Below are 25509 nucleotides of genomic sequence, written 5' to 3' on the forward strand. Positions count from 1 at the left end.
TTTTTAGATAAAATAAAAATATAATATTTCAATATACACTCAGATTCTTTGAATCTTTGACACAAACACCTTATGCTTCTGAGAATCAATATTTATTGTCTTACAAACGTTTTCAACCTGTTCTACTGGGCCGTCGTCAGGTATTTTGAACTTTTTTGGAATGTTTTTTGTACCGGTTCCAGGTCCAAACAATTATGTGAAACGAAATTCAAATTTTCACATTTGTTCGAACAATTCGTTTAAATAACAAATATAAATAAAAATGATAAATTGAACTAATTAAAATACATGGATTCAAGTAAAGTAAAATAAAATTAAATAAAAAATATATCAACACAACAAACCTAATTATATCGACCGAGTGCGTGTTATATATTATATTATACTGGGTTATTATTGATCGTATATTTCCGTGCCGACGGTAAACTTGTGGCATCTTTGTGGTTCGAACATTTGCCAGTAAGACCGGATCTATATATTTCAAATTTTTCTACGGTCATTGCTAAAGACGGTGAGCGTACCTGTCTAACAATTCTAGTTTCGTTCCATTCGACTGCCGAACCTTCTGTTTGTGCTACTTTGGATAGTGCTGTATTGTAGTGCCCTTTACTTATATCATACACATGTATGCCCATAGGCACACTTTTCCTTTGTTTTGCAAGATATATAAACAAAGGAAAGGTGTGCCTACGGGCAGCCCGATGTCCGGATCACTCTGTGAGTTAGTTCTATGTAAATTAGAACAAATTACTATTAGAAATTTTATAGAAGATATAATCTTGTACAAAAGATATGTAGATGATGTATTCTTCTGTCATTCCTCCATAAAATGAATACAACACTTTTTGAATGAGATAAATTCTAACAAAGATGGTTTAAAACTAAAATTGGAGCAACTTAGTGCAACAGAAGTGCAATTTTTAGACATTAGCATTACATTTGAAGACTGTTCCTTAACCACTAAGGTATATATCAAACCCACCCATGACCCATTTTACATTCTTTCCTCATCCAATGATCGTCACGTGTATAAGCTGTCGGTATTTAGGGCTCTTATTAGTAGGGCATTTAATTATTGCTCCAACGTGTACGACACGTGGCAAGAATTGAATAGGATCACAACTATTGCTAGATTCTTGGGATTTAGAGCAAAAATCATAGAGAAGTTAATAAGATCGTACTCGGATCCTAATAAAAAGAAGACAAAGGAGAATACAAACAAAGAAATTACCGAATTCACGTACAATGGAGGAATGTCCAATATCACGAAGGAAGTTGCCAACTACAAGAATACAAGATTAATATACAAACGGGCTCCCACGGTTTATAGTCTACTTAGAAACGACAAGGATAAGATCAAGAAGGAGGAACAATCTGGCGTGTACGGGATACCATATAAAAATGATCAACTAGGCTAAATAAAGAATATATTGGTGTCACCACCAGGAAGTTGAGTAAAAGGCTTAAAGAGCACGTATATGATATAGAGGGCACTATAATACGGAACTATCCAGAGTAGCACAAACAGAAGGTTCTATAGTTGAATGGAACGAAGCTAGGATTGTTAGACAGGTACGCTCACAGTCTTTAGCAATGACCGTAGAAAAATTTGAAATATATAGATCCGGTCTTACTGGCAAATGTTCGAACCACAAAGATGCCACAAGTTTACCGTCGGCACGGAAATATACGATCAATAATAACCCAGTATAATATAATATATAACACGCACTCGGTCGATATAATTAGGTTTATTGTGTTGATATATTTTGTATTTTACTTTATTTTACTTTACTTAAATTCATATATTTTAATTAGTTCAATTTATCATTTTTATTTATATTTGTTATTTAAACCAATTGTTCGAACGGATATGAAAATTTGAATTTCGTTTCCACATAATTGTTTGGACCTGGAACCGGTACAAAAAACATTCCAAAAAATTCAAAATACGTGACGACGGCCCGTAAATCGGGTTGAAAACATTTGTAAGACAATAAATATTGATTCTCAGAAGCGTAAGGTGTTTGTGTCAAAGTAAAAATATAATATACAAATTAAATGTAATTACAAGTTTTTCTTTCCTCTTTCCAAACTACAAGTTCCCAAAGTGGAAGGTCAATATCAACCACTTTCCTCTTTGTGATCTAGATATTCCATAATCATCTCTTCCAAGTATATGTTGAAAAGGGCAACACTCCTGCCTAACACCCTTTCAATGTTGATTAAGGGATTTTTGATGGATCAAAAATTCAGAGATTGATTAAAAATGATTCACATAATCCAATGGATTATGTATTTGACAATCCAGGATGTTATAAGCTTGCGTACTAACTTAAGGTAGATCTTTTCTGTAAAATGGTATATGGGTTTACACTGGTTCACCAGATTTATCTATTTATTATCATTAACAATATTAGCAAAAAGGAGGAGATGGTAAATTGTTGAATTCTTGAAGGAATCAACAGCCAAAAAAGTTTTGGGACCCCTGGTCTAAATAAATAAAATATCAGTTTTAGCCAAAAGTGAGAAATTCTCTTTAAATAATTTAAGTTCTGCATTGTTCAGATTTGTAACATAATATTGTATAGAGTCAATTAATTCATTTTTAAATTATAAAATTTCAAACATCACTTACATAGAAAATACTTTCTAATTTAAGCATAGAACATCTTAAACCCGAAGAGCTAGAAAAATTTCCAAAAAGTATTTTCGGACTCGTTCGGCCAAAACTGGTTATCCTGACGACGCCAAACAGCGATTATAACGTTCTGTTTCCCAATTTTAAAGGATTTCGTCATTGGGATCACAAATTTGAATGGAGTACCCAAGAGTTTCAAAAATGGTAAGTGTTTTATATTATTTTTAAAAAAAAAAATTGCAAAATAAAATTGTGGCAAACATTTAACATTTAATAAATGTAAAAATACAGAGCATTCGCAAAGATAAAACCTTTTTCGTTGCCTTTTCCTTTCGCCGTCGGCAGTCCGTCGAAAATTACAAAAATTACGGAGACGATCTTTCTTTATAGGCTACTGCCTCCGCAACAAACGTGCAAAAATGGTAAAACGAAAGGAAAAGGCAACGACAAAGGTTTTTATCTTTGCGAATGCTCTGTATTTTTACATTTATTAAATGTTAACGGCCACGATTTTATTTTGCTATTTAAAAACAAAATATATATATTATTGCGATAGTGGCAAAACACCAGAGGCCGTTTTACCATTTTTACACGTTTGTTGCGGAGACAGTAGCCTATAAAGAAAGTTTGTCTACGTTCGGCTTTTTGTAAATACATCACAACTTTAGTCATCGGAAGATTGTTTTACCAAACTAAATTTAATTTAGTTTGTAATTTGTTCACAAACATTTATAAGTTCTTTAAATATGGAGCCATTCCTTTTTGTCCCGTAAATGAAATTTAATTAAACAACACTCAAAATATGTAAACAGAAATTGCTCTGTATTCAATTTCTCTTCTTTTCAAAGAAAATAAAATACTTTATTGTAATATGGATTCTTTTTGACATTGGTTTTAACTTTTTTTTTGAAAAAGATATTGCTGTCACAATTTGAAATTTCCAAATAAAATGATTACTTTTAATTTGATCTACCAGAAAGTTTTGATAGGATTTAGGACTAGATATTCGCCTATTTTTAAGACTTGAAAAACTGACCAAATATTATTGCAATTCTTGTTGAGTATTGTTATCCTGAAAATCTTACCCCAGTTTTTGGAATTAATTGATTCATTCACAATATGTAACTTTCCAGATCCTAGAGATCACTGCCAAATCATTAATGTAGATTTTCATAATCACTTTCGTTGATGAAAATTTTAATAACGGCAAGTTTTTCTTAATAAATAGAACTATCGACTGAATTTTAAAAAATATTGTGTGTAACTCCCTAGGAATGGATATTATATTATCCCGTGTAATAGAAATGGTCTGTTTTAAAATAGAATTTTTATAGGTTCTGGAATGGTTAAAATAATAGTGTTAAACATCATTCTTTGTAATTTAGGTGTCGCGACATAGTGGACTCTTATCCCGGGTATACGGTAGAATTTTCTGGAGTCGGAAATCCGCCGGAAGAATCGAAACGTCTCGGTTACTGTACGCAGATTGCAATATTTAGAAGATCCGGCCGACAAAATATTGTAGAATGTCCGGTGACAGATTTTGAACCATATACTTTGGTGGGTTTTCCTCTATTATATATTTGGATTTCTATAATGTAATCAAAACTGTAACAATAATTTACTTTAACAGATAAAAGAATTTGAGTATCCAGGAAAAAATGAAGATAAAAAGGAGGACTAGTCAATTTTAAGCATAATGCCCTTTTTATAATTTTACTTCGTGAAAGAAACTGCATAACAAGTAGGCTTAAAATAAACTTTTATTTTACGTATTTTCTAAACATTTCTCGCTACTATTTTTCTGCAAGTAATTCTTTTTGTTTACTCGTCATTATTTTCTCTCCTTCTTCCATAGTATTTTGTATCATTAATTTAATCTGAAAATTTAAAATACAAAATTAAAATTACTTCTCAAAATTTAACTCTATATGAAAAAATTAATTAAAAAATCATTAGAGTCATTTATTGTTAATCAGAAGAAGTTTTCCTGTAATAGTATAAACACTGAAGTAGAATTCCTTGAACAATCAACCTCAGAAATAAGTTTTGATTATTACCTTTTATTTCAAGGAATTATAAGAATCATTTTCTATTCATGTAGTCAATTGAAGTTTTAGCTGACTTTAACTATCCAGTTCTGATTAATTCTACAGCTTTTATGAAATTTTTTTTAACAACCAATAAAGATTATTATTATATATAATAACTGGTTTGAAGTTTTCTTATAGATCTGTAAGAGTGTGGAGCTTTTGCCAAAAAGCAGAAACCTACTTCGACGTTACGCTCTTTAACGTATGTCGAATCCGAGCCGCTCCCTTACCGGTACGGCCGAGACGAGTCCCCGTGGCAACTTTTCTCGTTTCTAAGAAAGACTAAGAAGAGTCCCCGATTCGGTCGTCTCCTCGATTAATCGAAACCTCGCCTTCCTTATTTCCCTTTTATTTGTCGTGTTCGGGGATTCGTTGGATCGAAGGTGCTAGCTACGGTGGCTGTTCTCTGTTTTATGGCCAAAGAAGTTTTTCCAGCTCCTTTGTTTTTGTTATGTCTACCTAGCTATATCAAACAAACTGAACAGCTGATCTTGATGAGTACAGTTTCTTGAATTCTTAGAGGTTCCCGAGAAATTTTTATAATTTAAGAAAAAAGAACTTATTTTATGGTGTAACTACTGCTTCTGTTGAGAATATGTTTAAGAACTAAAGTACTTTAAGCCTGGTTTGCAGTTTAGTAATGAAGCTAAAACAATTGATTAGTGATAAAAATGCAGTATTTTGTCTTCCATAATATTGCAGCCTGAAAAATTAGGGCATTCGGTGTCTTAGACCACCGAATGCCTTGACTTTTTCTACCTTGTGGGCACTAAAAGAAACTTTTTAATCGTATCCATAATTTATTTGGTCGGTACCAAATATCTCGGGCACGACCACCCTCAAAAAATTTCTAGGTTTGCTCACCTGCAGGCCGAAGTTTTAACTGCATCGGCCACCTGCCATCTTTAAAAACTACTACGAATGTAAGCTTGTTCAAAAAGGTAGTTTAAATGTTGCCAAAAATATTTACTTAAATAAGTACTAATATTAAAATATCTAGTACTTATACATTGGATCAACAGAAAATATTGCAATATTTTCTCCACGTCTCGGGATTTTGAGAAGGAAACCCTGTCGTCGAACGAGAGAAACACCGTACGTAATGTTAATTTTATAAGTTTTATACTATGGAATATTATTGGAAAAAATACTTTTTGTATTGTTGTATGTGTATATTAAAATAATGCAAATTTATTTGATCATAGCTAATCTGTCAATTAGTTACTGCACTCTAGTTAGTATTTGCAAAAATGAAACTGTAATTCTGATGTATATAGAACTATTTTGAATTTAAATTACCATTGACTTTTGTCTAATGTAAAATTATTAATTATATCACAACAATTGTTTCCAATGTAGCTTGTTTATTCTTAGAGATCATAAAATTATGGATTTTTTATTCAATTTATATTTTCTAGAATTCTAACATTGTATTAAGTGAAGTCACGTGAAAAAACTTATTCGGATTGTGGCCGCCGCCGCCGGAAATTCGGAAGACCGTCTGGCGTGGCCGTACGATACGGTCGTTCCGACCGTGTATAATAAAGTTTTGTTTGTTATAGTTTGTGTAATAGTGAAATTTGATTTAAATTTGGATCTCGCGAGCACGTTGGCATTCCACTACCTAACATTAGTATTTGAAAGAAGATTGGCAGGATAGAATGCCAAAAGATAGTTTAAAATGCAGTATTTGCTTTACAATTTATGTTAAATTCTTACGGATTGAAATAAAAAATAAATGTTTATCATTGTGTTCGTTCTGTTTATTTTAAGAACGAGTGTAATTTCAATAGAAAAAAGTTTTCTAGCTAAAACAGATAACAAAATCATGTAACATACTGGTTATTTGCATTATTTATCAATTTACCATAATAAATGAAAGGATAAAAGAAAATATACAATTTATAACTTTTGAAAGAAAAATTTAATTCTAATGATAAAGAAGAAAATAGTTTGCATCATTCAAATAATAGATTCTATCTGATTGCTTTTGAAGTAAAAATGTAGCATAACTTGGCAAGATTTAGTTGACTTTTTTGCATGCCATTTGGCATATTTTTAATGAAAAATAAATTAGGAGAACAAAATGTGTTTTTCCCCTTATTACTTTATATATTATTTGAAATTTTGTTTATAGTCAACGTAGCATAGTTTATTCATTTCTTAAATATGAAAATCATAATGGACTTGACGATTAAAAATTTGAATCTAAAAGATAATAAAATTATGGATTTAAGTGCTAACTAAAATGTATTTGATATAATGCTTAGTCTATTTTACAAATAACAATTAAAATTGTAATTTATTACCTGTTGTTGACAATTAAAGACAAGATCTTCAGAAAGGTCAGTTTGTTTTTTAGTTTCTTTAATGAATTTATTGTGGATTGCTTTCAATTCATCTTTTGCTTGATTCAATAATACTTTAGCATTCTTTGCAAGATTTTCCCTGTGTTCTCTTGTTATCCTAAAATTAAAAAGATAAATAAATCCTTAAAAATATCCTGGATTAACAATATATAATAAAAGTTCCTTCAAACTTTGTTAAAAATAATTAGTTTCATTTTCCAATATTCCTGGTTTAACAACAAAATTTTAATTTCTTAAATGATGTTCCTCCCTAGCAAGTCACAGATTATTTTTGTGAAAAATGGAATATGAAATTTAGAGTATTTAATTCGACTAGAATGCAGTGGTATTTTCTTACTTTGTTGCTCGTTTTACCGGTGTCGAACCAAACCCGGATCCTTTGGCAAAACCTCCCGCCGACCGTCTCGACTAGTAATAGATCGGATACGGATATACAAAGTACGCGAGGAAGACCGTTTCCGTCGACGTCGAATTGGTGGATAACATAAAATTCAAATTAAAAAAACAACTGTATTATCTGATGAGTCAACTCTTTTAGAAGCTTAGAAAGGATAGTAAATTATAGAAGTTAATGACATTTCATTGGTAATCTAACAAAATTAATTAACCAGTCTTATTAATATTAGTATTAAAAGACTAACCAACCAACCAACTAGAATTAGAGCATATTTAAATTCAATTCGTGAAAATATAGTGAATTTAAATTGCAATTTGAATTAGATAAAAGACAGTCATTTAGAAGAAGTTTAAAAACTGCAAATGGAAAGAGTTTATGGAATTTCGTGTTATTTAATTTCTTAAAATCGAAGATCAACCAAAATAGGAAATACAGTAAAATTCAATTAAGAAGTTTTTCAAGGGATTAATTTGAAAAACTTCTTTTAAGCAGAATTGAAAAAAATATGAATCATTCAAAGAAAAACTATATTTTTTTAACAATGTTCCACTACATTGTAGGCTTATACAGTATCTATCAATATTTATTTACATATTCGTCTAATATAAGCTGCTTCATCCATTTATGTAAAAAAATACATTGTTCTGATTCTCACACACAAAACCACAGATCTAAAAATATACTAAAAAATCGGCAACAAATTGCGTAGCTTTTCCGGCAAGCATTACAGATGGTGCCGCACGCAATTTTTTATGAGATTTTATATTGTTAATTATTATAAAATGGCAAAAAGCTTAATTTTGGGGGTAGAGATGAGTTTCTTAAAAAATCATAAATGCTAATAACGAACAAAATCTCCATTAAATCCATCCATCCACTTGAGATACGACACGACCTCCATCTCCCCACCCCTTCGACCTTCAAAATTTAGTAATATCAATCTCTCTAACAGTCCTCTATGCAAAATTTCAGAAATTTTCAACAAAAAACACAGGAGATATTAAGTTTCAACATGGATGAACAAAATCATGCCATCTATGCACCCCCCCCACACACACTAACATCCCTATATACAGAAAAACTTCAACATTTTTTGAATTTCTTGATGTTTTAAACTTAAGGTATCCTGAGTCCAAAAATGTAAAAATCTTGGGGGGTCATTTCTTGACCGATGGCCATAAATATGCTGGAAAAGAAATCATAGGGGACTTACAGTATCAAGTTTGCAAAAGCAGGCAGCCCCTCTTTCTTTATTAGAGTATCACTTATGTATCGATAGCACTGTCAGAACTTGCTATTTGTTACTAGCATTGCTGCCATGTAACCATGTAAGAAAATTGTAAAATCCATGTTTAAAGTAGAGAATTTCACGCATAATTACACATTAAATTTTATGCATTTCCTAATGTAATTTTTTATTTTTCCATATGCAATTAAATATATAAAATTCTCAATAGAATGCAGTTGAAAAACTTCTTAAGTGAATCCATTTTCTAGTCACGAACAAGAATTTCTGTTTCCTAAGTGGAAAATTTACTTAAACAGAACATTTTATACAGGAAAAACTTATAAGAAAAAAGAGGGACTTTTGAAATTAAACTTCTTCTTACACACGAAAATTTTAATGTGGGAACTTCTCAACCAAGTGTTACTGTAATAGTTTTTATTAAAAGCCAATTGAAATATTCTGTTTAAGGAATACCAAAACAGATACAATGAGAGCAACTTTTAGTTTGGTTTCAAATATAAACAAGAAGATAAACTGGTTTCTAAGAGAAAAAAACATGGAAATTTTTTGAGAGACTGATAAGATATGAAAATCTCAGTAGATCCTACAAAAAGATCTTTACTTTCTTTATGATTGATTCTAAAGTAACGTATAATTTAGATCGGTGATTCTAGACCTTTTTTTCGTCGCGGTACACTTTTAATAATTTAAAAGTTTGGCGGCACGCGCGGTTACTTTGGTAAGTACCGCGGGACGACCGGTGACGTCGTAACGGTGATTTTTAAATGCAGTCGGTTATTAGGTAACGTTTTCTAAACGCCTCGGTAACTATCGGCAGTTACCGGTGACACCGGTTACAATTTCTAAACGTGCTCTCGGGAGGTCGAACCGATCGAACTACTTGTCTGACGTCACTTACGTATGTGTATTCGCAGTGGTCGAGAATCACCGATTTAGATATCGATAACAGTAAATGCAGAGAACTTTTTACAATTTTTCCTTAGATCAATCTTGATTAAAAATGGAGAGTCTTTAAAATGAGAAAATAAAAAATTCCTCTAAAGTTCTGAGAAGAATTTAAATGTTATTAATTGGAATTGTCAAGTATTGAGGAATAAAATGTACTCGATTAATTTTATTCGCACTTTCACTAAATTTGGAATAACAGAAACTTGCATATAAAGTTGAAAAATATTTTTATGTAAAGACCAATAATTCTAGTTCAGCATGGAAAAATATAGGTGCAGGCTGCCAATTTGGGGTATATCTTGTAATTGAGTCATATTAAACAAACAATCATAATTTCAAAGTATATATACTAACCTAGTTAAAAATTCCAAATTAAATACTTTGAAAGAAAATAATATATTATTGTGAGAATCCAATATATTGTCGATATTGCGAGATCCGCGGATTAAGGGATTATTATTATAAAATATTATAACAAAATATTTTATCTCTTTGATAAAATTTTAACAAAAAGGATGTACATTTTTCGTTTCTGAGAAAGGGAGGAAACAAACTTCCTTTCTAGGCTGACTAAAAACTACTTACTGTCCTATGATGCTGAGTCAGTTACCCAGCCACCCTATAAAAAGGGGTAGATTTTCTGCTTTTAAGCACATTTCTTAGAAGACAGAATTTGCCATAATAACTCGTGCAGTTCGTTGGAAGTTCAACAAGACCCGAACTGGCCACATAAGGTAGTCTTCCACAATATTGAAGGTGCCATATAGAAGACATAAACTTAACGTATACTGAGCGCATAGAAGATTGATTCTCCCAGTCCAAATCATCCATCTCCCAAGCACCTCATAGAAGACCACGACTACAAATATTACATAAGTCGAGATAGTATAATTTAATGTGTATGTGAGCTCTCTCTCTCTGATTATAGTAGTTATAAGATATTAGATATCTCTTAATTTTTGTATTCGGTTCTTTTAAATTTTATTAAATTCTTGTTAATGTTTTTAATTTGGTCTCGTCCTTGTCTCCAGTCTTAGCTTATGTCCACTCCGCTTACTCTCGACCGTTCCACTCGAAATTTCTCGCAAACGAATATTAGCATGCCCGACGCTATAACTAGTCTGGTGTCGGGAAAAACAACTTACAGGGGATCCTCACGGACTCCTATTTCTCATTAATCTTAGGAAGCCATCCTTCGACTCTGCAGGCCAATTTTCCCAACCGAACAGCCGATTAAGTGGTACGGGAGTCGAGCCAAACTCGATACCCCCGGCTAGCCCCTCACAATATCATCGTACGTATTCGATAATTGTTGTCGAATCTACTACCCGAGAAAATCTCCACTTACACTTTCTCGACGGCGAAAACGATGCATTCCCGTGATCTGCCGACGTCTCGGCCGAGCAATATCGGGCCGATATCGAAATTGACGGCCGAAGAGTCGGTCATCACCCATTCGTCTTGAACTAAAGTCTTCAAAAAAATTTTCTGTGCTTGTGCAAAAATTTACTCGATCGAATTTCACCCTCGACCGACGGCACCTCTCGACCCTCCTCCGTCCCGAATCCGATCGCCTGCGCACGCGACCACTCGCACGATCTACGTTTAATATCAAATAAACACGCCGTCTCAGCTTCTGTGTCAATTGAGACACGGTGGTGTCAATCCTGACGAGAAACTAAAGAGGTGCCAACTCTACGGTCACATTATTATTCATCAGAATCTACTGTTATATTATCAGATATCTCAAAAGTCATACAAGACTGGAATCATTTGTCTACATTTAGACTAATAATTAGTGATATTAACTCAAGAATAGCACACAAAATATGGATGATTAGTATTATGGTCTGAATCCATTGATTCAAAATGTTTATATATCTAAAGCCATCTAACAGACTTGGTGAAAATTTTCTGACACTCTATATCACTACAGTACATGTACTAAATGGTGAATAAGTTCAGATATCTACAGAATTTCATGTGTAATAAAGAAAAATCTATAGTAGTCTTTCAATCTGCTACCAAGTCTTCTTGATCTTCGTATAGAATTTAAAATTCTGGTCGTTCATTTCCATTACTGCTTTCTTTTAATTTACTAAGCTTAAATTTTGACTTTTTAGTAACTTCAATCACATAGGGATATATTAATTGATTATGTAGACTTTATTATTGTTTTTTGGAAATGCATTTCGGATTATATTCACCCTCTTCAGTCCTTTTTTACAGATCTTATTAAAACAAATATCAGTATTAAATTACTTCACACACACGCACATGTCAACTTCACAACTTGGAAAAAAATGTTTAAAATTGTTTAAAAAGCTATTATTATTATTAATATAAACGATTTTAACAATATTTTAGACTACAATTTAAGAATACCCAGACTCAATATCAGAATAAAAACACACAAAATATAGAAAGCATATAGACCATTAGTGGATATAAAATGTTACATTTTATATAATTTAGAAAAATTTCTTAAGAATAAATTAAATCAATATCACAATTCTGAATATAGTATTAAGAATACCAACCAATTCATTAAAAACCTTAAAACACTTAATATAAATGATAACAGCAAAATTTTGAGTCTGAATATTAAAAATATATATCTATCTATATATATAAAATTTATAATTGATAGCTTAAATAACTTACAATGTGATAATTGGGTAATTCAACTGGTTCATTTTGTTTTATATAATTATTATTGTATTTGTAATGAAAAATTTTTTAGACAATTGGATGGTATACCTTCACGAGTTCATGTATAGGCCCCAAATTAGCTGAATTGTGATGATAAAAATTGATCAAATAATTAGAAAATTTCATGGAATGAGAGAGTATAATAGGTACTGTACATTGTTACATCACTACATAATCAGTAGAGTCCATTGGAGATACCTTCCAACCCCCTTGCCATATCTGTTTATAATACACTGTGTTGTAATAATGTCAATTTTGTTTATTCTCACAAAGTGCTGTCTTATGTTTTTATGGTTGTTTAAAACCTTTTAATTTCAAATGTTTTTAAACCCAATTTTACATCAGTTATTCATTTATTTTTTAAATCTCATCAATTGTACTTTTATCCATATACAGGTATAGGCAATTTATGTTCTTTAAATTTTTTAAATATTGTATTTATCTAATGTATTTATTATTTATTTTATAAAGGTTTTTTAATATATCCAGTTTAATTTCCCAGTATTAACACCAATCTGTGTAAATAATCGAATACTGTAAGTAAAAACTTTTGTAAATAATTTAAATTGTGTGTGTGAAGTAATTTAATACTGATATTTCTTTTAATAAGATCTATAAAAAAAAGATTGAAGAAGGGTGAATGGAATCCGAGAATCTGAAATGCTTTTCCGAATACAATAATAAAGTCTACATAATCAATTAATGTGTAACTGAAGTTAAAATTCTGAATCTTGATACATCAGATCACTTCCTAACTCTTAACTTGTTTACAGCAACTACAAATTTAAACCCCAAAAATATGTGAAATCCCACTATATAATTAAATAAGATTCTAAAATTATGAAAATAATATATTAGACTTTTTTTTTATTTACCTGAGAATATATCAATGGGTTAGAAATATACAAGTATTTAATAAAACAATTGAATTGTTTTATAATTACTGAATCACATAATATAGTGGATGCAAATGATCGAATTATATAGTAATGGTTTGATTTAGCCTTTTAAAGTTAAAAAAAATCAAAAGTTTAAAAATCTTTATAATCCTTCATTTAATATTCTTAAAGAATGTAGGAAAAATAAAAGAATATGTGATGTGATCTATAAAAAGGTGCCTTAAGTTGGAAAAATCAATTTTCATTTTTGGGCTGCAATTTGAAAAAATTGTAGACCTATGCAAGACAAGACCAGATATGGAAACATTAGGGGCAGGCAGCCTTGATTAACTATATAAAAACTTTCAATGCAAACCAGAAGTGAGGTAGATGTTTATAAATTATTTCAATTTAAAAATTTTTCCCTGAAAGGTGTTAGCTAGATGACTGGCACAACTCTATTGTTAAAGGAAAAGTATGATGTACAGGGGCAAGCCACTACTAATTTCAGGTGGAGAGGATATATTTTAAATTATACGAATTAAATAAATTAAAAATATGATTAAACATTGCAGCTTGGCATTGCAACAATGTCACAATAAATAATTGCTTATTTAGTGTATTTTATTCTACTGACTAAAAGTTATTGAAACAACTTACAGAAAACTGGAAAGGATAATTCACACTCGAGAACCATAGGAGTCCAGCAACAACAAATGGAAAACTTTAATGGAACATTTTAATGGAAAACTAACATTTTCGACTATACCACAGTCTTCCTCGGGTTTTTAACAAGTAAGATTCGAACATGAAATGCATAGAACAACATGCTTAGAAATTATATTAAAAATATATGGAACAAGCTAAGCCCGTGTAGACAACTTTTAACCATATATGTTACAATGGCGATAGAAATATATCTATACCATAAACAATGAATAATGGCATAGAAAAAGGTTGCTAACTGCTAGTGTCGTCCGTTTTTTCCAGGACCCGACTTTTGTGTCTGCCATTGCACAATAGCCCATATACCAAGTTGGATCTCCTATAAGCAATCTTTGTGCCCATGCAAGCAGCAATTGCTTTATAGATGTTGGTTGTATTCCACTACCTCTATAAAGAAATTGCTGCCCATACGGGCACAAAGATTGCCTATAGGAGATCCAACATGGTATATGGACTATTGCGCAATGGCAAAGACAGGACCGACGAAAGTCGGGTCCTGGGTGTCTACATAGTACCCCTCAGAGACAACAGATTTCAAAGTGATTTAGTATACATCGGGTCCACAAAGCACTCTCTAAGCAAAAGAGTGCAGGAACACAGGTATGATATTGCTAATAACAGGCATACCACCGCCTTATCCACCTACGCCACAGACCTCAACATACAGGCCAACCTCCATAAAACCAAATTGGTCAGACAGTCACATCAAATTGAACACTTTTGGGACTTTGAGACATTGGAAATTTACAGAGCTGGCTTGGCTGGCAATTGTATTAACACAAATGATGTCAAGCATGGAAATACTGTTATGAAAAAAAGGCAACACTAGCAGTTAGCAACCTTTTTCTATGCCATTATTTATATCTTATTATTCATTGTTTATGGTATTTATACCAACATTCCTACTTACACTCAGATTCTATAATATTATAAAACCAACACACCTTATTACTGAGAAAGTTCATTTATTTGGCTAAACAAGCATCGAGTGGGTTGAAAACGTTTGTTTAGCTGAATAAATGAACTTTCTCAGTAATAAACTGTGTTGGCTTTATAATTTGTACCAACTACCAACTGATTCGACTCTTGTGTCATGCCACAAGGATATTTGAGCAAATACTCGACACTCGACTTCATCAGATTGTCTGTCAACTTGACTCCAAACCAATGTGGATTCATGAAAGGTTGTGGAACCACAGATACAATACATACTGCCTGGCTACTTCATGAATGACACCGGGAGAACAAAACTCTCCATATAGCTTTCTTGAACTTGGAGAAAGCATTTGACCGTGTTCCACATAACCTTATTTGGTGCTCGCTCAGAGCCCATGGTGTCCCAGAGGCCTATGTTCAACGGATCCAGCTCCTGTACACCAATATGACAGTGTACAGGGGTCTGTTCCAGATATGTTGGGCCCCATTCCTCACTACCCAACTACCTCCATTATGAGCTTGACCAAACCTATGATAAGCATGATTCAAAAGGGCTCCTCTTTCCATCCTGTAGTACTGTACCTACAGGATGGAAAGAGGGGGGAAATCCCTCCAAACTGTCTTTTAAACATAGATAACTCACAGATTATAAGCACAAAAATACAGTAATTAAGAAATTGAAATAAAACATAAAATATTTAAAAAAAGCGGCAGCTTCTATATATATAATCAAGATGAGTTAATAATAATAATAATAATAATAATAATAATAATAATAACTCTCCCGTGGTCACCACCTGGTCGTGGTGGGAGAGCCCAGTAATTTTACTGATCCACAGGGAAATGCAGGCTGGAGCACAAGCTCCTGGTAGGGACACCCATGCCAGTAAGGTCTATGGGGAGAAATGAAGCTAAGAGTGACCACACCCACATTCAGTGGAAATATTTATTATGGTGATAACTAGATCAAAGTGTGATACCGGCTCGGACGTCGCCCGGGTTAACAAGGTCCGCGTTCGTGGGTTAGGCAGAGGCTCACGTTCGAAAAATAGGCCACAGTCTCCCCTGGTTACCGGTGGCGAAAGTAGCACCGGCCCAAGCATGGCTACTGCAATGCCCTCAACAGATGTGAGGAACCAACCCAGCCTTGGTGTTTCTGTGGCAATGCATCCACAGACCACAAAGGCTGGAAAACCACGCCAACGAATGAAATGGACAGTAGAAATGAACGAGTTTATCATCCGTACTTATTACACGATCACAAAACTGGAAACAAACATGACAGCATACAGACAACAACTACACCATAAATTCACACAACAATATCCTCACCTCACTGTCACCGAACAAAGGGTTGTTGATCAAAAAAGAACAATTATACACAACAACCTTATTCCACAAACAACACTTGAACTTATCAAACAACAGGTTGCTGATCAAATACATCAACAGACAGAAACATCTAACATTAATGAAGATCATGTAACCTGTCAGGATAATCCAGCAACAAGCATTGATAATAACACACATACAACAATTACCACTAATGATACTACAGACACTTCCTCATCCCTCACTGATAACATAGACATGGATTTAGTTAATATGCTCTCACTTATATTTCAGGAAACACTCACTAAATATACAGGCACAGATCCCACACAACGACCACGAATACCAAAAATCAACACGTCAAAGAAAGTAGGAAAAACACTAAATTATGTAAACACTCACTTAATACCACACTACATTCATTCAATTTCTACACTCGCAGACATTCATACATTAGTTTATGCTGGGGCAGTCACAGTAGTGACACACCATGGACTGAAAGTACAGTCACAGACAAATACACAGAAAACACAATGCTATCACAAGCTTGCCTGGCAGAGAAGAATAGAAATACAAATAAATGACATTAGACAGCAATTAGGCAGGCTGACACAATACACTAAAAGCAACATAACACCCAAATTAAGAAAACAGCTCAAAAACATTTTCAAGAAAATAAAAACACATACAAAACATGAACATCACAACACACACATTACAGAATACATTGATACACTAAAACAAAAACTTGCTGCCAAAGCACGTAGACTCAAACGATACAAAACATGTACACTACGAAAACAACAAAATAAATTATTTACAAACAATGAAAAACTCTTTTACAGACAAATTAGTAACAATGCAAACACTGATACACAGCACAGTGGCACACCAACAGAAGAAGAACTCCCAACATATTGGTCTTCTCTTTGGTCCAGTGCTGTCACGCATAATGCTGATGCAGGCTGGATCGAGGAGGAGAACAGAATCTTGCACAACATACCAACTATGCCCTGTGCTGAGATAAACATACATGATTTCCAATACACTGTCAACAGAACACACAACTGGAAGACACCTGGTGTAGACAACATTCACAATTTCTGGTACAAAAAGTTCACATCACTGCACCAGGAACTAGCTAAACACCTAACACACATCATCGTCAATCCACAAGACATGCCAAATTTTCTTACTCAGGGCATCACCTACATGAAACCTAAAAACAACAATACCACAGACCCCACACAATACAGACCAATTACATGTCTTCCAACACTGTACAAATTATTGACATCCTGTATCGCAAACAAAGTATACAAACATATTGAAGAACACGACATTCTAACAGAACAACAAAAAGGTTGTTGTCGAAATCACAGGGGATGCAAAGAACAGTTACTCATAGATTCAGTCATTCTACGGCAAGCACACAAACAACACAGAAACATACACATTGCATATATAGACTACAGAAAAGCATTCGACAGCATTCCACAAAGTTGGCTGCTACATATTCTACACATGTACAAAATACATCCATCACTCATTGCATTCTTTCAAAACACTATGCAGCACTGGAGAACAACACTACATCTCAGGGTTAGTAACACTTCCATACAAACAAAGCAAATTTTTATTAGGCGAGGAATTTTTCAAGGAGATTCCTTGAGTCCTCTCTGGTTCTGCTTAGCCCTGAACCCATTATCCAACATGTTAAACAACACGCAATATGGTTACAATATCAGACACGAAAAAACAACACAGTTTACACTGTCACATCTCATGTACATGGATGACATAAAACTTTATGCATCCACACAAAAACAACTTCATCAACTCCTACAAATCACACATTCATACACCATGGACATACAAATGGAATTTGGCCTAGATAAATGCAAAACAGTTCACATAGAAAAAGGAATCCTGAAGAAAGAAGATTTTGCGCTTGGAAATGGAGACATTATTGAATCCATGGAAGAGGGCGAGTTCTACAAGTATTTAGGATTCCAACAGGCTAAACTAACAGAACATACACAAATAAAGCAAAGATTAATTAAAGAATACCAAAGTAGGCTAAATGCTATTCTCAGAACACAGTTAAATGCAAAACACACAGTTAAAGCAATAAACACATATGTCATCCCAGTACTCACATATTCTTTTGGAGTTATACATTGGACTCACACTGATCTTGAGCAACTCCAAAGGAAAACAAGAACAACACTTACTAAGCATAAACAACATCCTAAATCTGCCACAGAAAGATTAACCCTTCCACGTAAAGATGGCGGACGTGGCCTGATTGACATAGTTAACCTTCACTACAAACAAATACAGTCACTGCGAGAGTTTTTCTACAAAAAACAAGAAACATCACAATTACATAAAGCAGTAACTCTAGCAGACTTGAATAACACACCATTAAACTTACACTCACATCATATGGACACAATGCAACATATAAAAAGCATAGACACCATTAAGCAATCGTGGGCTCGAAAGGCACTCCATGGCAGGCATCCTTACGATCTGGCCCAGAATTTTGTTGACAAAACTGCGTCAAACAGCTGGTTAGCTCAGGGATGCCTCTTTGGGGAGACGGAAGGATTCATGATTGCCATACAGGATCAGGTCATAAATACTAAAAACTACAGAAAACACATACTCAAAGATGCAACACTCACAAATGACACATGCAGAAAATGTCACATCATGCCAGAAACTATACAACACATCACCTCTGGTTGCAAGCTCTTGGCACAGACAGATTATTTACACAGACATAATCAAGTAGCAAATATAATACACCAAGAGCTTGCAAAGAAACACAAATTAGTAGACATCCACGAACCATACTACAAATACATTCCGCAGACAGTATTGGAAAACAACACGCACAAAATGTACTACGACAGAGCCATAATCACAGATAAAACAATTTACCACAACAGACCAGACATCACACTCATTGACAAACACAATAAAATCACATACATTATAGACATATCCATTCCAAACACTCACAATATACAAAACGCATGCACTGAAAAAATTAGCAAGTACACAGAACTCACCCAGGAAATAAGGCATCTGTGGAGGATGGATAGGGTGCTTATTGTACCTGTTGTTCTCTCCTCTACAGGTGTCATACCACACACACTACACAAAAGCCTGGGCACATTAGAATTGAATAGAAACACATCACACTACAGAAGGCCACTATATTAAATACATGTCATATTGTGAGAAAATTCCTGAATACAGACACACACACTGATACACTTCTTTAATTTCTGTTTTGGTTACTATGCCTTGACTTTCGTCCGGCATAGTACACAGCCACTGGTGTTAACCGAGTATATCTCACTTAACCCAACATAATAATAATAATAACCAGCGCAGAGCCCAAACGGTTAGGAGTTGAAAGTTGAAATTTGGTATAGTTAGGGTACGTCACGAGAACGCACACTAAGAAGGGATTTTTCGAAATTCCTCCCCACAGGGGAGAGGGACAGGATTAAGTCAGTCTTAACACTTCCATCAACAATGGAAATGTTAAGTAACTATGTAAGCGTTAAGTAACAATGGAAGTGTCAACAATGGAAGCGTTAAGAATGGAAGAGTCAACAATGGAAGTGTTACGTAACAATGGAAATGTTAAGAGAAAGCAAAGTGCAAGACGCAGATGCAGTTTTTTTCAAAATCGAACATATTTTTGGACCTATCTAAAAATTCTGTAATTAGTCTGGAAACAGGGAGGACCCAATTCTTGCATTCTGTGAAAATGGGTAAGGTTGACTATAACGTAATAATCTTAATATTCGCTAAAACGGTTAGGAGTTGAAAGTTGAAATTTGGTACACAGTTAGGGTACCAGATATAAGTTCCAAAGTGTTAAGTAACAATGGAGAACAAGAGTAAGCAACGTGCAAGATTTACGGGCACTGGAAAAAAAAAGAAAAAAGAAAAAGAGTAATATGTTGGAACATATTCGATTTTCAAATTTAAACAGATTAGTTCGGTTTTTCTTGACCTTTCTTCTTTAGAACATTCGATGAAAATCGAAGGATATAATCAGAACACGTTGTGAAAATCAAACAATATTAGAACATTCGATTTTCAAATTTGACCTTTCTTCAGAAAAACTTAGTTCGATGATGAAATTACTCTTTTTTTTTGTGACTATAATGTAATAATCTTAATCTTCGCTATCGTTACTTTTGCCTGAGCAACACCGGGCCTACTTGCTAGTATATATATATATATATATATAAACTATTAAATGAAAATTCATAAACAAATATATAAATATAAATTTATTTAATAGCTATAATAATCTTAAAGCCAAATGATTGTGCTATGTGATTAATTAATTACTAATTAATTTGACTAGATGTAGGCAGTTAAGTTATTTCCAGTCAGTGCTGTAAGTAACTAGTATGGTTATATGTCTAAATTAATAGTTCTGTAAGTAAAGATTGGATGGAGGTCCAAGTAGTGTAACTGGCAACACAACCACACGACATGCAGGAGTTGCATGTTAAAGTCCTGCTTTGGGCTGATTCTTTTCCTCCAGAAATTTTAAAATAATAATTATTAATTTATAAAAAATAATATGAGATGGTGGTTTAACCTCCTATCTCTAGTCAAACTGATTAGTAATTAATTAATCACATAGCCCAATAGTAGTAGTAGCCTGATAATTTTAGAAAGATCATTTGGCTTTAATTAAAATCAAGTTATGAGTTGTTTATATACATATAATCTTATTTGAGTAACATTGATATATAAATTTAAAATTTTGTTACTTTGGTAAAGGGACAAAAATAACTGTTCCATCTTGCTGAGGACTAAGATTCATTCCTGACTCCTGAATAGCCTGAAGTGCAGGTTTTAATCCCTGAAAGTTCCATCTTAGAAAGTCAAATAATAAAAAAATAATATAGTATATGATAAATAATAAGACACAAACCTCTGGAAAACTTGTCAAATTAAGAACTACCAAATGCAATCCCTTACGAGAAATCTGAGCTATCTGATTTAATGGATATTCTTCATTATTTATTTTAACCATAATGTTTTCAATTGAACCTACACAGAAATATTTAACGTAAAATAAAATTTAATTTATTGTAATAATTTTAATCAAACAATCTAACCTGCTCCAGTGTGAAGTGAAAGATGTTCTGTATACTGCTGTTTTAATTTGTTTATAACATTTTGCAATTGACTTTGAAGAAGAGTCACATCAATAACTTGCATCATTTCCTCTTCAGTAAGTTCAATTTTTGGCTTTAATTTTTTACCTAGAGAAAGATATATTACCAACTTTAGGATTTATATATTGAAATTGTTAAATGTTTATATTTTGTGTAACTTTTTTTAGAAAATGCATGGAATGACAGAACTAATACTTTTGATTAGTAAAGATAAATTATTAATTGCTACTGCAGTTAACTTAATAAAGTAATACATCTTTTAACAGTAAGTAGAAGTTTGAAGAAATACAAATGTTTTCAGCCCAAAGAACATGCCATCTTCAGACAAATAAGTGCATTCCTCCTACATTTTTCTATGCATTGAAGATGGCCTATAAATTTATAAACCAGGTTAAAAACATTTGCATTTCTCCAAGCTGTTACCTAGTATTTTATGACACTTTTTATTTTGTGTCTGTATTTTATAAACTTTTGTATTGATCTGATTGATAGATTCTATTTAAATAGTAATAATAAAAAAATATGAGAGACATCTCATTCTTTATATACAGTCAAACCTGTTTTTATGCGGGGGATAGGGACCGCATTAAAAAAAACGCATTAAAAAAAATCTCACGAAACTTCGCGAATGGCTGTAAATAATAGTTTTCGCAACACAATTAAAAAAATAATTTTTTTATGCGGTCAACAGGGACAGCATAAAAAAGTCTCACATAGAAAATAACTCAAAACCGTACGAAATAGAATTTATTGACAACAGATGTCAGCACTTGACTGCATCGTCTGGTCTATCGTCTGTTTTACATATTTTTGTCCAGGTGGTGTTTTGTTGACTTAAAAAGTAAATTATTTCATTTTTCGCATATTCATGCAATAATATTACTATAATAAGTGCATTTATGCTATAATAAGTTTATTTAGCTATAATAAGTCAACGTGAGACATGACGAATCGCACGAGACTAGTCGCCAACTATACCGCACAAATTAAAAATTCGCATTAAAAAAATCGCACAAATAAAAATCGCACATAAAAAGAGCGCATAAAAACAGGTTTGACTGTATTTATTTATGAATCAGAGAAGCTCAATGGTTACTTGCACCTGAGACAAAACAGATTGTGTTGTTCCTGCTGCTGAAATGGTTTCCAATAGAGAGCACTTTTAGTGACAGCACTCTTGTAGGAACTATTTATAAAGAACTTTAAACTACATTTAAGGGCTTCACTATATTTGACTTATTACTTTTATTTAATAATTTTTCCTTTTGAACATTTGACTGCTCATTTTGCTGCTCAAGGCAGTTGTGTCGTCACCTCATCCATCCATGAAACTAACCCCATATTTACCAAGCTTTATTCTGCCAGTATTTTATTAGTATTTTATTTATAATTATTATATATCTGTAATAATTAACTGAAATATTTGGAAAAATTAATGTAAAAGAACATATTTGTGAATAATATTTTCTCATTATAAAAGCTCATCAATTAAGTATTTTTATATAAACAGTAATGGTAATTGTTTAGTTAAACCCCATCACCTCTGATTTTTTTTCAACGAGCACCGATCGGTTCTTCTCGACGAGTCGATTGCAAATCCATTGTTTTTTTGTGGTCGACTGTGGACGAAGAGAAAAAGGTCTCCAAACTTTGTCCACATTGCAGCAAATTGGCCGGCACAAGCATATAAGAGAAAAACGGAGGAGAAGAAAACAATGGGAAAGAAGAAGAAGAAAAAGAGGACTTACCAGTTGAAATTTAGTCGTTTGATGATGACGACTACTCTGTCATTGTCATCATCTGCCGTATCTCTACAGCATCAATTATTGCTTCCATTGGCAAGATGTACGATAGAAGTGACAGTCAATGCTGCAAAGATACAGCAAACAACAACAACGACAGAGTAGTCGTCGTCATCGGATGATTAAATTTCAACCGGCAAGTCCTCTTTTTCTTCTTCTTTCCCATTGTTCTCTTCTCCATTTTCCTCGGCCATGCTCGTGCCGGCCAATTCGTTGCAACGTGTGCCGAGAGATAGTCATTGCACGGTTGGCATCATCTTCACGAATGACAAAATTTGGATGCTGTTTTCTCCTCACCCACAGCCAACCAAGAGTAAAAAAAGAACAACAGATTTGCAACAAACTCCTCAAGAAGAATCAATCGATGCTCATTGGAAAAAAATCCAAGGCGATGGAGTTTAACTAAACATTTAACACAATAGTAATATATTACAGCAGACATGGGCAAATGCGGCTCTTGCTGAAAGTGTTAATTTCTGTTTTTTATTATTATTTTTACAATTTCATTTTTGTAATTTTGTGAAAACGTATTTATTAAAAAAATTCAATATTTGTTTTATATTATATTTATATTATATAATAAAATCGTGTGCCTTACCATACTATCTGCCACGACAGTACAGAACTGCAGCTCCCATGCATTTTGCAAAACCTACATTTCGGCTCCCACCGAACTCTTGCTTGCCCACTCCTGTATTAGAGAGTCAAAGTATACCTAGGTAACCCCAATGGTGGCGCTATGACCGCGCTTCCGACCGTTCGTGCCCCCGACGGACCTCCCAGAAGGGAGCCGCCATATGCTAAACGTCACTAGTTATTGATTCACGATAGTTATTGAACAAAAGAAAAAAAGAAAACGTCTACTAAAAATATAATCTAATCTAACCTAACCTAACAGAAGCGCCGCCATTGGGGTTACCTAGGTATACTTTAACCCAAGGATGGGCAACCCGTGGCCCGCAATAATATTTTTTGAAAAAACTTTTCACAAATATAAGTTGTAGAAAATAACGTTTGAATTTTTGTCGAATATCTCATTAAACTGGGAAATTGATATATTTATTCACATTTTATGCCACACGGGCCGCAAAAAATATTATTGCGGCCCGTGTGGCATAAAATGTGAATAAATATATCAATTTCCCAGTTTAATGAGATATTCGACAAAAATTCAAACGTTATTTTCTACAACTTATATTTGTGAAAAGTTTTTTCGCAATGAATTTAGTAAAAATTAAAACAAGAAACCGGCTAACGCACACATGGAAACTAATTTATAACTAGCGGTGACTGATATTTGGCTAAATATTTCCGATATATTACGTTTAAATCAGTGCCAGAAGCTATATTAAGTATACATATGCTAATTTATAATTATATATGAATAAAGAATTGTGATTTACCGACAGTTCCCCCCTCTTTTCTCGTGTGTGGCCCGCGTCAGTTCAAAAGGTTTGAAATGCGGCCCTTACGTAGAAAAAGGTTGCCCATCCCTGCTTTAACCTATTAGAGATCAACTGTCGTATAATTTACGAATTTCATTTCTTCATAGTAAAGAAATAATTAAGTACTGTATGCAATATTACCTTTTTGTTCTTTCACTATAGCTTTTTTGGCGTATCGTTTCTGAATAAAATACGTCTGTTTTTCGAGATGTGTCAAACATGCTTCTTCGGTGAGAGAAGGAAACAAAAATCGCCTGTGTTTATAAACCGAGTTAGACGAAACCACGCTCCATCGCCAACTCAATAGTCGTAATGTCGCAGGCACACATCTCAAAGCCATTATAGATGCTAATTTTTTAAATCAAACTTGAAATGAATTTACACGACATTCACATTTACAGAACATACTAAATATCTCGTATTTAATTCCTAATTTACCTAATTCGTATCTAAGTAGAGGAGGCCGCCATTTTAATTGCCAGCGCCACCTAATGTCATTACAAATGATAAATAAATTAAATAAAATAAAACTATATTTTAAAATGAATTTCATGCATATTAAAAATTTGTTTTATATCGGGTTATCGTAATTACAATACCTCTATTTAACGCTGTCTACGAGTAACTTAACAAGCTAACTGGAACCAAATTTGTCATGGTGACATTTTAGGAGATGCGGAAGACATTTCCGTAAAAAATATTTATTACCAGAACTCACACTAACGCAATTTTAGGCCAAAATTGCATTAGTGTGCG

At 33.2% G+C, this 25509-nt stretch overlaps 2 protein-coding genes across 3 annotated transcripts in view; one reads left to right on the forward strand and one right to left on the reverse strand.

Annotated features, from left to right (window-relative positions):
- Hen1 (Hen1 methyltransferase) overlaps nucleotides 1–6485 on the forward strand; it is a 22842-nt gene extending 16357 nt beyond the window's left edge. The window contains exons 6-9 of one of the 2 annotated variants that reach the window (XM_067271182.1): nucleotides 2663–2845; nucleotides 4027–4201; nucleotides 4275–4385; nucleotides 6153–6485. In XM_067271182.1, coding sequence (XP_067127283.1) covers nucleotides 2663–2845; nucleotides 4027–4201; nucleotides 4275–4325 — 409 coding nt within the window. In that variant the 3' untranslated portion in view covers nucleotides 4326–4385; nucleotides 6153–6485. Of the gene's footprint in view, nucleotides 1–2662; nucleotides 2846–4026; nucleotides 4202–4274; nucleotides 4386–4872; nucleotides 5632–6152 lie in introns of those variants that run through there. The other variant, XM_067271183.1, reaches the window with a different exon arrangement.
- mRRF1 (mitochondrial ribosome recycling factor 1) lies at nucleotides 4387–25229 on the reverse strand. The gene is made up of 6 exons (XM_067271188.1): nucleotides 24895–25229; nucleotides 21447–21593; nucleotides 21260–21378; nucleotides 21096–21187; nucleotides 7044–7200; nucleotides 4387–4521 (listed from the first exon to the last, which is right to left on the reverse strand). The coding sequence occupies exons 1-6, from the start codon at nucleotides 25091–25093 to the stop codon at nucleotides 4438–4440; spliced, it is 798 nt and encodes a 265-aa protein (XP_067127289.1). The 5' UTR covers nucleotides 25094–25229; the 3' UTR covers nucleotides 4387–4437.
- Between the last annotated feature and the right edge of the window lie 280 nt (nucleotides 25230–25509).

This window comes from Centruroides vittatus, unplaced genomic scaffold (genome assembly GCF_030686945.1).
Source record: "Centruroides vittatus isolate TY-2023 unplaced genomic scaffold, ASM3068694v2 contig_392, whole genome shotgun sequence".
NCBI classification, from domain to species: Eukaryota; Metazoa; Arthropoda; class Arachnida; order Scorpiones; family Buthidae; genus Centruroides; species Centruroides vittatus.

Bases quoted from the DNA above. Each gene is read 5' to 3' on its own strand.
- mRRF1 (XM_067271188.1), bottom strand. From the start codon at position 25,093: ATGGCTTTGAGATGTGTGCCTGCGACATTACGACTATTGAGTTGGCGA. The intron at 21,594-24,894 runs GTAATATTGCAT...ATCTTTCTCTAG, and splicing joins TATAGTGAAAGAACAAAAAG to GTAAAAAATTAAAGCCAAAA. The intron at 21,379-21,446 runs GTTAGATTGTTT...ATTTCTGTGTAG, and splicing joins TTCACTTCACACTGGAGCAG to GTTCAATTGAAAACATTATG.